The sequence below is a fragment of the Oncorhynchus kisutch genome, linkage group LG11 (assembly GCF_002021735.2).
Source record: "Oncorhynchus kisutch isolate 150728-3 linkage group LG11, Okis_V2, whole genome shotgun sequence".
Classification (NCBI taxonomy): domain Eukaryota; kingdom Metazoa; phylum Chordata; class Actinopteri; order Salmoniformes; family Salmonidae; genus Oncorhynchus; species Oncorhynchus kisutch.
Genome location: NC_034184.2, coordinates 67,384,660 through 67,397,146, shown reverse-complemented (window position 1 = coordinate 67,397,146; position 12,487 = coordinate 67,384,660). Strand labels below are relative to the sequence as shown.

The 12,487-nt window shown below is 44.8% G+C and overlaps 1 protein-coding gene across 1 annotated transcript in view; it reads right to left on the bottom strand.

The window, feature by feature from the left end:
• sspo (SCO-spondin) overlaps positions 1-12,487 on the bottom strand; it is a 64,389-nt gene that overhangs the window by 45,066 nt on the left and 6,836 nt on the right. The window contains exons 9-24 of the mRNA XM_031835014.1: positions 12,139-12,370; positions 11,601-11,753; positions 11,247-11,384; positions 10,768-10,950; positions 9,494-9,644; positions 9,030-9,189; positions 8,724-8,772; positions 8,339-8,458; positions 7,806-8,054; positions 6,682-6,809; positions 6,280-6,421; positions 5,931-6,110; positions 4,942-5,201; positions 4,813-4,834; positions 1,891-2,011; positions 1,489-1,702 (exon numbers count right to left, since the gene is read on the bottom strand). Of these exons, the coding sequence (XP_031690874.1) occupies positions 1,489-1,702; positions 1,891-2,011; positions 4,813-4,834; positions 4,942-5,201; positions 5,931-6,110; positions 6,280-6,421; positions 6,682-6,809; positions 7,806-8,054; positions 8,339-8,458; positions 8,724-8,772; positions 9,030-9,189; positions 9,494-9,644; positions 10,768-10,950; positions 11,247-11,384; positions 11,601-11,753; positions 12,139-12,370 (2,502 nt within the window). The remainder of the gene's footprint in view (positions 1-1,488; positions 1,703-1,890; positions 2,012-4,812; positions 4,835-4,941; positions 5,202-5,930; positions 6,111-6,279; positions 6,422-6,681; positions 6,810-7,805; positions 8,055-8,338; positions 8,459-8,723; positions 8,773-9,029; positions 9,190-9,493; positions 9,645-10,767; positions 10,951-11,246; positions 11,385-11,600; positions 11,754-12,138; positions 12,371-12,487) is intronic.

The window sequence follows — 12,487 nt, the reverse complement described above, 5'->3', positions numbered from 1 at the left end:
ACACAGTCTTGTACAGCTAACTTTGTGGGGACACACAATTCAGTCCCATTCAAAATCTTATTTTCCCGAACCCATAACCCTAGCCCTAACCCGTACTCTTACCCTTACCCTTACCCTAACCCTAACCCTAACCATAACCTTAACCTTAACCTTAACCCTAACCCCTAACCCTAGCCCTAACCCGTACTCTTACCCTTACCCTAACCCTAACCCTAACCATAACCTTAACCTTAACCTTAACCTTAACCCTAACCCCTAACCCTAGCCCTAACCCGTACTCTTACCCTTACCCTAACCCTAACCGTAACCATAACCTTAACCCTAACCCAAAAACCTAACCTTAACTCTAACCCTAACCCTAACCCTAGCTCCTAACCCTAACCCTTAACGTAATTCAAACCCTAACACTAATTCTAACCTTAACCTTAAGAAATAGCGTTTGACCTCGTGGGGACTAACAAAATGTCCCCGTTTGTTTGTTTATTATTCTTGTGGGGGCTTCTGGTCTTCCACACACACACACACACACACACACACACACACACACACACACACACACACACACACACACACACACACACACACACACACACACACACGTCTTTGTTTCTCTATCTTTCTGTCTCCACATTCCAGTCCACTTGATGGACAATGACCCCCCCCCCCCCCCCCCGTGAACTAATAGCTACTTTTTTGAGGAAAAGTGTGCTAGCTATCTTGAGATGAACGTACTAACTGTAAGCCACTCTGGATGAGAGCATCTGGTAAAATGTGGCGGTACTGTACATTAGCTGGAATGCCAACCACCACAGAACAACCAAAGACGAATCCAGAAACGAAACTGTCCTGAATGAGGAAATCGAGAACAACAGCAGCAGTTCTCCCTGGATCCCTCATTTGGTGTGGAAAAGAAACTTTCAGTGCTGTTGAATAATATACGTGTTATAAATAGAAAGTCTGAAGAGGATACCAGAAGAGTGTATGGTAGGGCAGACTTTCTAAGTAACGCTGTTGACTTCACTCTTCATTCTAAGTGTAGTAAATATATCTAGTCAAGGGCTATTCCAGAGGAGACTAAATGGCCTCTAGATCGTCTCTCCCAGAGGAGGATCTCTCCTGTCCTGTGTGCTGTGACATCTTCTCTGTAGTAGTGGAAAAGCATAGTCAGAGCTGATACCACCTCTGTCTGTAACAGTGGAACAGTAAACTGATACTGCAGTACAGTTGGAGACAATATCACACGTATAATTTGTAAAAAGGATTATGATCATAAATTTGAGCTATTGTAAATATATCAATATCTCATCATAACAAGATCACATAGGTTACAATAAAAAAGCACTGATTTTATACCATTTTCTGTTTTTCCCATCTTACTGAAGCTCAATAAACATTGATTTTGAAGAAGAAAAACATGAGGTTTGTACCTACCTGAGATGTAAAAAGTACTTTACAAATAAAGTGTATTATGGTCATAATCATTACTACCTTGGCAGGACTGCCCCTCTCTCCAGTCTCGGTGTAGTCAGTGAAGTGGCTCTGGACCAGGGCGAAGGCCAGGCGGTACTTGGAAAGGTAGCCCCACATCCTCTCAGTGCCCTGGGTCACCACGCCAGACACCCAGGTGGGCTCTAGGAGGTCCACCTGGAGGTAGGGCTGAAGGTCGCCTGGCAGGGGGCTCCATCCAGGCTCCATGATCAGACTGACATGAGACAAATGAATGAGACAATAGGTCAATATGTAATTAAGAAGTCAATAACCTCCATGATCAGACTATGAGATGATGAGACCAACGTAAGACGTGATAATGAGAATATTTGTCGATAACAAAATATTTGAAGAACAAGAAAATATGTCATTGTTGATACATTATCGGTTTTGAGAGCTCACACGTTAGGCACAATGTTGAGGCGCGCGGCATCCGCAGGGTTGTTCTCACGGTGGGTGGATGAAGTCAGCTGACCATAGCGAATCTTCCCGTCCTCCAATCCCAGTGCAGAGGAACAGATGCCTGCATGCATTCCAATTCACAGACTTCAGTACCTCAAGCCACAATCTATCATTTTAATTTCTAGTCAAAAATGTATCCCTTTAAATAACAATTTACATTTTTTTTTGATTGCTAAACGACAGTGGACACAACTGGAGTCACATGTGCAAAACTCTAACTACAGCAGTTCATGTGGACCAAACTCTAGTTCGTTTTTCATTGCTTGAACACAGTTTTCAAAACTCTACACACTCTACACACTTATCCCATGACTTTAACCACAACCTGCACAACACTGTGGATTTACAGCACTTTGTTCAAATGCTAACACACTGCTGTCAAAACTGTGAACCACACATTCAAAACAGAATAGATTTCAGCCTTGTGCCTTTCAAACACTGCTGATTGCAATTTCAGCTGAAAGGCTAAGCAGGTGTCTTGTTTTAGACTTGTTAGTGAACACACACACATATTACAGTATATATAGGTAGAGCTCAGAAAGACTCATTTTGGAAATGGAACAAGGAAGATGGGTTCGTGGAGGGAGAAGGGTGGCAGGGAGAGGGCGGATGCGTGGAGGAAGACAAAGAAGACAAAGAGCTGTTATTTCAGATGAAATAAGGGCTACACTTATAGACCATGTCGTGAACCATGGTCTCTCATTGAGAGAGGCAGGGTTGAGGGTGCAACCCTTGCAGATCCACAGTGGCATCTGTAATGCGAATTTTTTATCATGCAAACAGGTGAGAGTTACATCCTTACAGTAAATGAAAACATTACAGGAATCTATTTTGTATTGCAATTATAGAATATTTACACAGATATATATTACAGTAAGTTTGACTGTAAAATATATTTTTACAACAGGACCCAAAGGCTGCCCCCAACAGGGGGAAGAGGAAAAATATTTTCAGATGCGCAGGAAAATGCTATTGTTGACATGGTTGTTGTCAACAATGCAATAAAACTGCGGGAGATTCAAGATAGAGTGCTGGCTGATAATGATATATTTGAAAATGTTAATTCTGTCAGCACAACAACTATTGCTCGAGTCCTAAAGAAACACCAAGTTACAATGAAACAGTTATACACTGTACCGTTTGAGAGAAACAGTGAACGGGTAAAAGAGCAAAGATACCAATATGTCCAGGTAAGACGTCTGAGGTTACGTACACAGCTATACAAAATATTTACAGTAAAAAAAAAACACTAGCATTTCTACAGTAAAACTGTGCACTTACTGTTTTTCAGAGAGTAATGGAGGTGGAAGCACTGGAAAGACCACATTCATTTGTATTTATCGATGAAGCTGGATTTAACCTTGCCAAAACACGGCGCAGAGGAAGGAATGTTATAGGTCAAAGGGCCACTGTGGAGGTTCCAGGCCAAAGGGGGGGAAATATCACCATGTGTGCTGCAATGGCCAATGATGGTTTGCTTCTCAACACACCACTCATTGGCCCATACAACACAGAAAGGCTTATAGCTTTCCTAGAACAGCTCTATGCTCAGCTAGTGCCAGCAGAACAGGGGGAGCAAGTAAGAACCCCCAAGTTTTTGTCATAGTTTGCGATAACGTTGCTTTTCACCACTCTGCAGCTGTCACAGATTGGTTTGCAGCACATCACAGATTTATGGTTTTGTACCTGCCTGCATATTCACCCTTCCTCAACCCAATAGAGGAGTTTTTCTCTGCCTGGAGGTGGAAAGTGTTTGGTCACCACCCACATGACCAAATGTCTCTTTTGGAAGCCATGCGTGCCGGATGTGAGGACACCAGTCCAGAGGACTGCCAGGGATGGATAAGGCACTCCAGAAGGTTCTTCCCCAGGTGCATGGCAAGAGAAAACATTAGATGTGATGTTGAAGAAAACCTGTGGCCTGATGCTAGAGAGAGGCAGGATTAGCCCCTCAATTATTTGTTCGAATTACAGTATGTACTTTTAGTTTCTACCTTTTTTTTCTCATTACTGTAATTCCGTAAATTACTACAGACTATTGAAGCAAACTGCTAATTTTCATTTACCTTAAAATCTGTTAAAGATAGGGCTGATTACTGCCCCCTTTGGAGGAATTGCGTGCCCATAGTAAACAGAAAAAGAATCTGTCAAAAAAAATAATATATTATTGAATAGAAAACACTCTAAAGCTTCTAAAACCGTTTAAATTATGTCTGTATGTAAAGCAGAACTCTCAGGGCACTCATTCTCCCAAACTCTCTCTTGTCATCATAAAAGTTGGCCCAACTTTGACGTCATCGCCCCCACCCTTCCCAAGCACCTACAGTCCTGGGAACAGTTTCTATGTCTTCAGCGCGATGTCCGCTTTCAATGGGGCTTCTCATTGTGAGAATCGCGTGCTCACGAGAGTTTTGGCGGGCCGAAACCTTTCGGTCACGCGAAAAAACAGGTTACTCTTTTCTTTGAAGAAAATATTACTTTGTATGAAGTCACTGAAATTGTTCAAACTGTAAAGATGAAAAGTTTGTATTTTCTGTGTTGGTGTTTGATGCTAGTGTTTTTACTCTCAGTGTGTTCTGAGTGACAGTGTGTGTTATCTCAGTGAGGGTTGTGCATAGTGTTTGGCTGCACTGAGCGTGTTTTGAGCCATGTGTTAAGCATGTGTTGCTTGGAATGAGTTTTGCAGGTGATGTGAACTGTTTAGCTCAGGTGACTGTTGGTAGTGCAGACTGTAGTTAGAGTTTTGCACATGTGACTCCAGTTGTGCCCACTGTCGTTTAGCAATCGAAAAAAACTGTAATATAAGCTAAATTCAACAACGGCACTATTCTGAACAACTTCATGCATCCATGTCCAACTGACCTCTATACCCAGGGCCACCTGCCTGTGGGGTTTAGAAAAAACAAAAGGTTATTGTAACTTGAAAAACAGAAGACACACGACCTCAGAAAACATGAATACACAGGAGTTATCAGGAGTGCCTTGACCTACTGTTGGTGTAGGGGTAGTCTTATGCAGAGTGACAGCGGCCATACTAGGGGTCCTTAGAGGAGCTGGTGTGGGACTGTTAGGCCTCTCTGCTTGGGTGGTTTGATCGTGAGTGTAGCATCCTATCTCGTCCTCTCCATTGGGACAGTGTGGGATTCCGTCACAGCGCAGGGCTGCATCAATACAGCCCCCAGGTGGCGGACAGGAGTACTGACCTCTGGGACAGCCCCGTGGGCTTGTAGGTGTAGGGGAGGGCTGAGTACCTGTAAAAAAGTTCAATGCATGAAAGCAATGGATTTGGTTATGCTTCTCAGCATACTGTGCCTTTCTTCATGTACAATGTCTGTGTCATGACTTCCACCGAAGGTGGCTCCCCTGCCTGTTTGGGCGGCGCTCGGCGGTCGTCGTCGCCAGTCTACTAACTGCCACCGATCCCCTTTTCCTTTTCTGTTTGTTTTGTCTTATTGGTTGCACCTGTTTCTTATTTTGTTTTTTGATTCAGTACTATTTAAGCCTGTAAGGCCCGTCTGTTTTTGTGCGGGCTTGTTTTCTGCTAGTCAGGTTGTGCGTGTAGTGTTCCCTGTCTGTTTGTGCCCTGTGTTGGATTGGACATTTTGTGATCATTTTCACCTGTTGTTTTGGGCGTTAGCATTTGGAAACCAAAATAAAGTCTGATTTTCCAGAATCCTCTGCTCTCTGCGTTTGACTCCGCACCCACCACTCCAGGCGTTGTGACAGTCTGTCTAACTATCTGATAACTATGATTAATGCGTGTCACTACTATCACCATATCACTACTATCACTATGTCACTACTATCCCCATATCACTATGTCACAATATCACTACTAACACCATTTCACGACTATCACCATATCACTAATTCCACTATGTCACTACTATCACCATATCACTACTATCGCCATATCACTACTATGAATCAATGAGAGAGATCATCTAGCCAAGTCATGCTGGGTAAATATGGGAACTGACCACAGCGCAGCTCGTCAGATCCATCCCCACAGTCATTGACCCCATCACATACAACCCCCTTGGGCCCCGTGGGGACACAGCGCCCGTTACCACACTGGAACTCTCTATCTCTGCAGGGCCGGGCCGGGGTGACCGGAGAGAGAGGAGAGAGAGGAGAGGGGGTGGATAGCCTGCGGGAACCTACGGAGAGAAGGAGGAGTGTAGAGGGGGACTGTTAAACCATTTGTACTTACATTGACTCTATAGCATTTATTCTTATTGTTTTGCTGCTGTTTGGTAGATTTGAATTTGTTTATCAAATGTAGAAAATGTATCAACTTTTCAAACCAATGCACACAACTGTAAATACCATTTTCACAGCCCATGAGTTCCAAGCGGAGGTAGATCCCGTTCTGGAAGTCGTGAGGCAACACACGCACAAACTGAGCCGACACCATCCTGTCCAGCCTGGTGTAGGACACACTCCGGTCGTCACGGTTACCCAAGAACACCTGGGGTATCAACATTGACGTTGATTGGATTTTTTGTGTGCCTTTATTTAACCAGGAAAGTAATTGAAAACACATTCTCTTTTACAATAACGACCTAAATTGGATGATGCGAAAGAAAATGGATTGCAGTGAAATTCAACAGCAAATTTGAGTTTTTCGCTGTTCCAATATGTACACTAGCATACTTCCTAAAATTAAGTGGGCATGCTAGAATAGAATTTGGAAAGTAGTTGGTGCTAGGGTTGATGGGTAGTGGGCACCTTGGCTCTGGGGCGGGCATCAGCAATCAGCTGCTGGTAGGTGTACCACTGTCTGCCATCGTTACTGAACTGCAGGTAGAAACTGGACACGTAGGTGTCAAACACACCTCCCCCTTGAGTCAGCACACCTGGTGGACACAGAGAGGGAGAGATAGAGAGGGAGAGGTAGAGAGGGAGAGATAGAGAGGGAGAGATAGAGGGAGGAAAGTAAGGGAGAGATAGAGAGGGAGAGATAGAGAGGGAGAGGTAGAGAGGGAGAGGTAGAGAGGGAGAGATAGAGAGGGAGAGATAGAGAGGGAGAGGTAGAGAGGGAGAGATAGAGGGAGAGGTAGAGAGGGAGAGGTAGAGAGGGAGAGATAGAGAGGGAGAGATAGAGAGGGAGAGATAGAGGGAGAGGTAGAGAGGGAGAGATAGAGAGGGAGAGATAGATAGAGAGGGAGAGATAGAGAGGGAGAGATAGAGGGAGAGATAGAGAGGGAGAGATAGAGGGAGAGATAGAGAAGGAGAGATAGAGAGGGAGAGGTAGAGAGGGAGAGATAGAGAGGGAGAGATAGAGGGAGAGGTAGAGAAGGAGAGATGGAGAGGGAGAGATAGAGGGAGAGGTAGAGAGGGAGAGACAGAGAGGGAGAGATAGAGAAGGAGAGATAGAGGGGGAGAGGTAGAGAGGGAGAGGTAGAGAGGGAGAGATAGAGAGGGAGAGATAGAGAGGGAGAGGGAGAGAGGGAGAGATAGAGAGGGAGAGATAGAGGGAGAGGTAGAGAGGGAGAGACAGAGAGGGAGAGATAGAGAAGGAGAGATAGAGAGGGAGAGGTAGAGAGGGAGAGATAGAGAGGGAGAGATAGAGGGAGAGGTAGAGAGGGAGAGATAGAGAGGGAGAGATAGAGAGGGAGAGTTAGAATGAAATAGTGAGGATGTAGAGAAAGAGAAAAGAAGCAAAAAGAGTGAGATGTTAGAAGAGAAAACATTGATAGCGTTTTTATATCATGAATTAACTAGCACCCATATAAAACTAACTTGTGCATGTACACATCCACGCATACTATCCTCCATATACTTTGGCTGCAAGCAATATGACCCCCTGATTTGATTTGTTTTGGTTTGATTTGGTTTAAGTGGTTCATTACCAGTGATGTTGTGGGGTCTTAGCAGGTCCAGCTGGAGATATGGGGCTTGCACAGCTCCACTGTGGCCCTCGGGGGCCCCTGTAGGAAGGTTCCTGTACTGCTCTGTGTCAGGGCTCCAGCCCTGCAGGTCCTTATGGGGGTCCCGTGCGTACAGACGCCCTGCCCGTGGAGGGTGACCCCACTGGTGTGAGGAGGCACTGAAGCTGGAGTCAGGGAGAGATTGGACCCCCAGGGGTGACCAGCACTCCTCTATACAAGCACAAACACAGCATACTTACAAATATATTTGATAAACTACAAATACCACTGATCAAGAGATTAAATCTTGCGTTACATTTTGGTAGATCTCCAACAATATTCATCAGTGGTCTTTACATCAGATTATTCATAAATTATTCATAAATCAGATGCAATGACAAAAAACTCAAGGTAAAATGTGGGACAATGCATCTGATTATAGTTAAATCAATGATTGTTTTCATTGTATCAGTCCCTTATTCAAATAAATGGTTAAAAAGATCAATGATACTGACCTCCAGGTGGAAGGGGATACGTGGGGACCAAGGGTATACTGCCATCTGTTGGGGTGGAGGGTTGGACACTCACTGACACAGTAGCAGGTGTCGTTGCCACTGAAATGGTGCCATGGTCACCTGACAATAGGGAGAAATTCAGCACTGAAAATCCCATTCCCACTGGCATTCTGTCACCACCTAATATCCTCTGTCTAGGTTACCTGTGTTTGGTTAGCCAGATATAACCCCTACCTCAGGTTTCCATTTCAAATACAGATTTCAACAGCTATCATATCAGCTAACATTTTGGTCAAATATTGATTTTTTCCCAGCTTAATATCAAGCGTTGGAATCATTGACAAAAGGGGAACATGTGGTTAGTAATGTACTAGATACTAGTTACCTTCACAATAACAACACTTGTCACCTTCCCCTGGAACCAGACTCTGACCCTGCAAGACAAAAGACATTATTCGATTGTTGCTATGACACAGGGCCATGAAAGGAAACTAGTCGTGTGTCAACAGAACTATAGAGAGGCGGTTGAGGGAACACACATGCTAGAACATTTACCTTAGATAAGAACCCTCTAGTCACACAGTGGTATAAAAACACATTTTTAACATGATGTATTCTGACATGGGTGCACGCGAACACACACGCAAGCGCACACACGAGCAGAGTTACTATAAACCTCAGTGTTCCTGACCTGGGGGCAGCCAGTGGCAGCATGTTGGCAGTAGGGGGCACACTGCACTGTGAGGTTGGGCAGACAGTGGCACAGCTGGCACTGGCCCGCCTTCCATCGGTCCCCAACTGCATGGGACTGGCCATGGAACTCACACTCCTCACAGGGCTCTGTCTGACAGCTGGGGACAGACACACACACATGCAAGCACACACATACACAAACACATACACTGGGTCATTTTACCATCCCTCTGCCAGGCTCCAGAGTACAGGATGTGCCATACATTTATGGGTGTAAAGCAATTCCACTCTTTAACCATTTCTAAGTATCACTTTTACTTGCTGTGATGTTGAAATGGCTGTAAGTTGACAGGAAAGGTAATGTATTTAACAAACATTCATACGTAATGTATTGTATTTAGATGTATTTGTCATCATGTGTAAACATGATGAATGTGATTGAATGTGTACGGTGTCTTTTACCGGCGAGCTTTCCTGTAGATGCCTCTGCACTTTCTCCCATTGCCATGGTTACTAGGGTTGTTGGGACTGCGGAAGGACCACTGGACACTCTGGACCCCACACGGTCCCAAACACTCCCCCCAAGCTGACCACGTCGACCAACCACAGTGGACTGACACACACACACACACACACACACACACACACACACACACACACACACACACACACACACACACACACACACACACACACTACGTTACATTGTAGTAATTTAGCAGACTCTCCTATCCAGAGCAATGAGGGTTTCGGCCCAACACAACCGCTAGGCTATCTGCCGCACACACAGACAGTCAGCGATGCAGCAGTGTAGTACAAACAACACATCTTGTCCAAGTACACATTACTTTCATGAGCCTTTACAGATGTTAAAGGAATTAAACAATTCCTACATGTGTTCATTAACCAATTCAATTTAAATCACTCTGTCTGTTTCTAAGAATTTGTAAGATCCTTATTTGCATAAAATGGACAGAAACCAGTCTACCAAGATTAGCCAATAGAATTTATTCTCGAGAGCGCTGATCATAATATCATGTACATTGGTTTATATACATCACATTTCGTCATAGCGTCTTGAAGGCTCCTCCTTCTCTCCGACAAGGACAAAGCTACTTCTAAAGTCCATTCCAACTGACTAGCGCACATACATGACACACTATATCTGGATTAACTCCTGAAGTCTCACCACAGTTTATTACCACTTAGCAGACAGTTCCAGTCCCCCCCAGATACGGAAAACCTGGAGGGGCTCTCGCTGTCTTATTTTATCTCCACAGAGTTATAGCCGGGTCGGTTCAAACATAGGTTAAGGATCCTCTTTGCTTACTTTAGACCCACACACATACATTCCTCTCTTCCCCCCCTCCAACCTAGTTGGAGCTGTGTGTATTATTTTTAATTGACTCCTTTTTCATGCTACATAACCTCTAATCCCTAATGGTTAAGTTTCTGAGTATAATTATTTAATCATTCATCTTAAACCTTGATAAAATATCTTAACAGCAGAATATTGAATGGACAGTAAAACATGTTAACATGAACTTGAACAGAGGTGAAGTCTGGGTCTTGTTTAAGAGACAGGAAATGAGAAAAGTGATTTTAAAATAGGAAGTAGTACCATCTCTCCATATAAGTACACTACTTTCCATAATCACATTTTTTTATTCTCCCATTTCTTCCAACTGAACACAACCTAACAGGAGGGTGTACTGTGTCGTGTTGTGTAGACTAACCTGTACATTCGGTGTTCGGCTGGCAGTGTTGAGGTCTGCCTCTCTCACACGTACAGATCTCACAGTCCTTCTTGACATGCTGTCCAGGCCAGTACCGCACCCCGGCCACCTCACACACACACTCCTCCGGCAACACACACTGCTGGGCATGGTTCATCACCCGACCCTCTGGACACCAGCAACCTGCAGGAGAGAGGGAGGGAGAGAGGCATGAGGAGGAGAGAGAGGGGGAGAGGAGGAAGAGGGAGAGGGGGAGAGAGTAAAGTGAAGAATAGTGAAGGCTAGGGCTTGGAAATACAACAACTCCCCAGCATGAACAAGTGTGTGGCTAAACTCAGTGCTTTATACACACTGTAGGTCAGCAAACTATTCTCTATGTCGGTCAGCGTTCTGTTCTCTTGGGATCTGCAGACAATAAATGGGATATTTGATCAAGAAAATATGACTACAGAGCACATCCTCCTCTCCTGTTCTCTGACCTGAGAAACATGGTGCAGTCGGGTCACAGACAGAGCCACTGCTGATGTGGGCACAGGACACTGGGCAGGGGGCACAGCTGAGTCTCACCAGGCCACTAAGACATGTGATGTTGGCACAGCCATCTTGAGGGCAAGGATCTGGAGGAGGGGAGTGGGGGGGAGAGAGAGAGAGTGAGTGAGTGAGTGAGTGAGTGAGTGAGTGAGTGAGTGAGTGAGTGAGTGAGTGAGTGAGTGAGTGAGTGAGTGAGTGAGTGAGTGAGAGAGAGTGAGTGAGAGAATGTAAGTTCATGGCACTTCTTCAATTATTAGCCCTTCCATATCTTGTCAAATATATTTCAGTCTTAGTGGACTTACTGATTTCTGTGGCCAGGTTAGATTCTCCAGGGAGCTGGGTGCAATCTCTGCCCCCATTCTGGGGTGGGATGCATCCCCTTTGCCTTACATCCACACCCCCACAATCCTTAGAGCAGTTAGACCACGTCACCCACGGCAACCAGTGCCCATCCACTGTTGACAAGAGGCAAGTATGTAACGCAAAGAGGGTTCACATTGTGATAACAATAACAAGTGAAATAACAAGTGATGATGATGATGATTATCATGTCGACAAAGATAACAAATCTAATGATGACGATTCAAATGACAATGATGATGATGAAGATGATGAAGATGCTACTCACTACTGTAAGTCGCTCTGGATAAGAGCGTCTGCAAAAAAATGACTAAAATGTCAATGTAAAATGTAATGATGATTGTGATGATTGTGATGATTGTGATGATGTTGATGCTGATTGTGAAGACAAAAGTGATGATGATGAAGATACTACTGCCACTGATTAATATCATGACGATAACAACAACCACCATATGGCTCATCTCTCCCATCTCTCACCAGGACATGACGTGCTGAAACACTGCTGTCTCTGGGTGTCGTCCCCTCTGCAATGACCCAGGGTGTCCCCCAGGGGGCAGAGTCTCTGCCTGCTCATGGAGCCTGTCCCACAGGAGAGGCTACAGGGACTCCAGGGGCCCCAAGGGGCCCAGCTCCTACAGCCCTGCTCATCAGAGGGCCCCCCTAAGGGCCCCAGCAGGGAGTCAGCACAGTCTGCCATGCCATTACACACCTAGAACAAACACACAGAACCAAAACTAGAACAACACCTAGATCACTCCACTTAAAGGCCCAGTGCAGTCAAAATGCTGTTTTTGTTCTGTGTTTTATATCATATATCACATTTTAA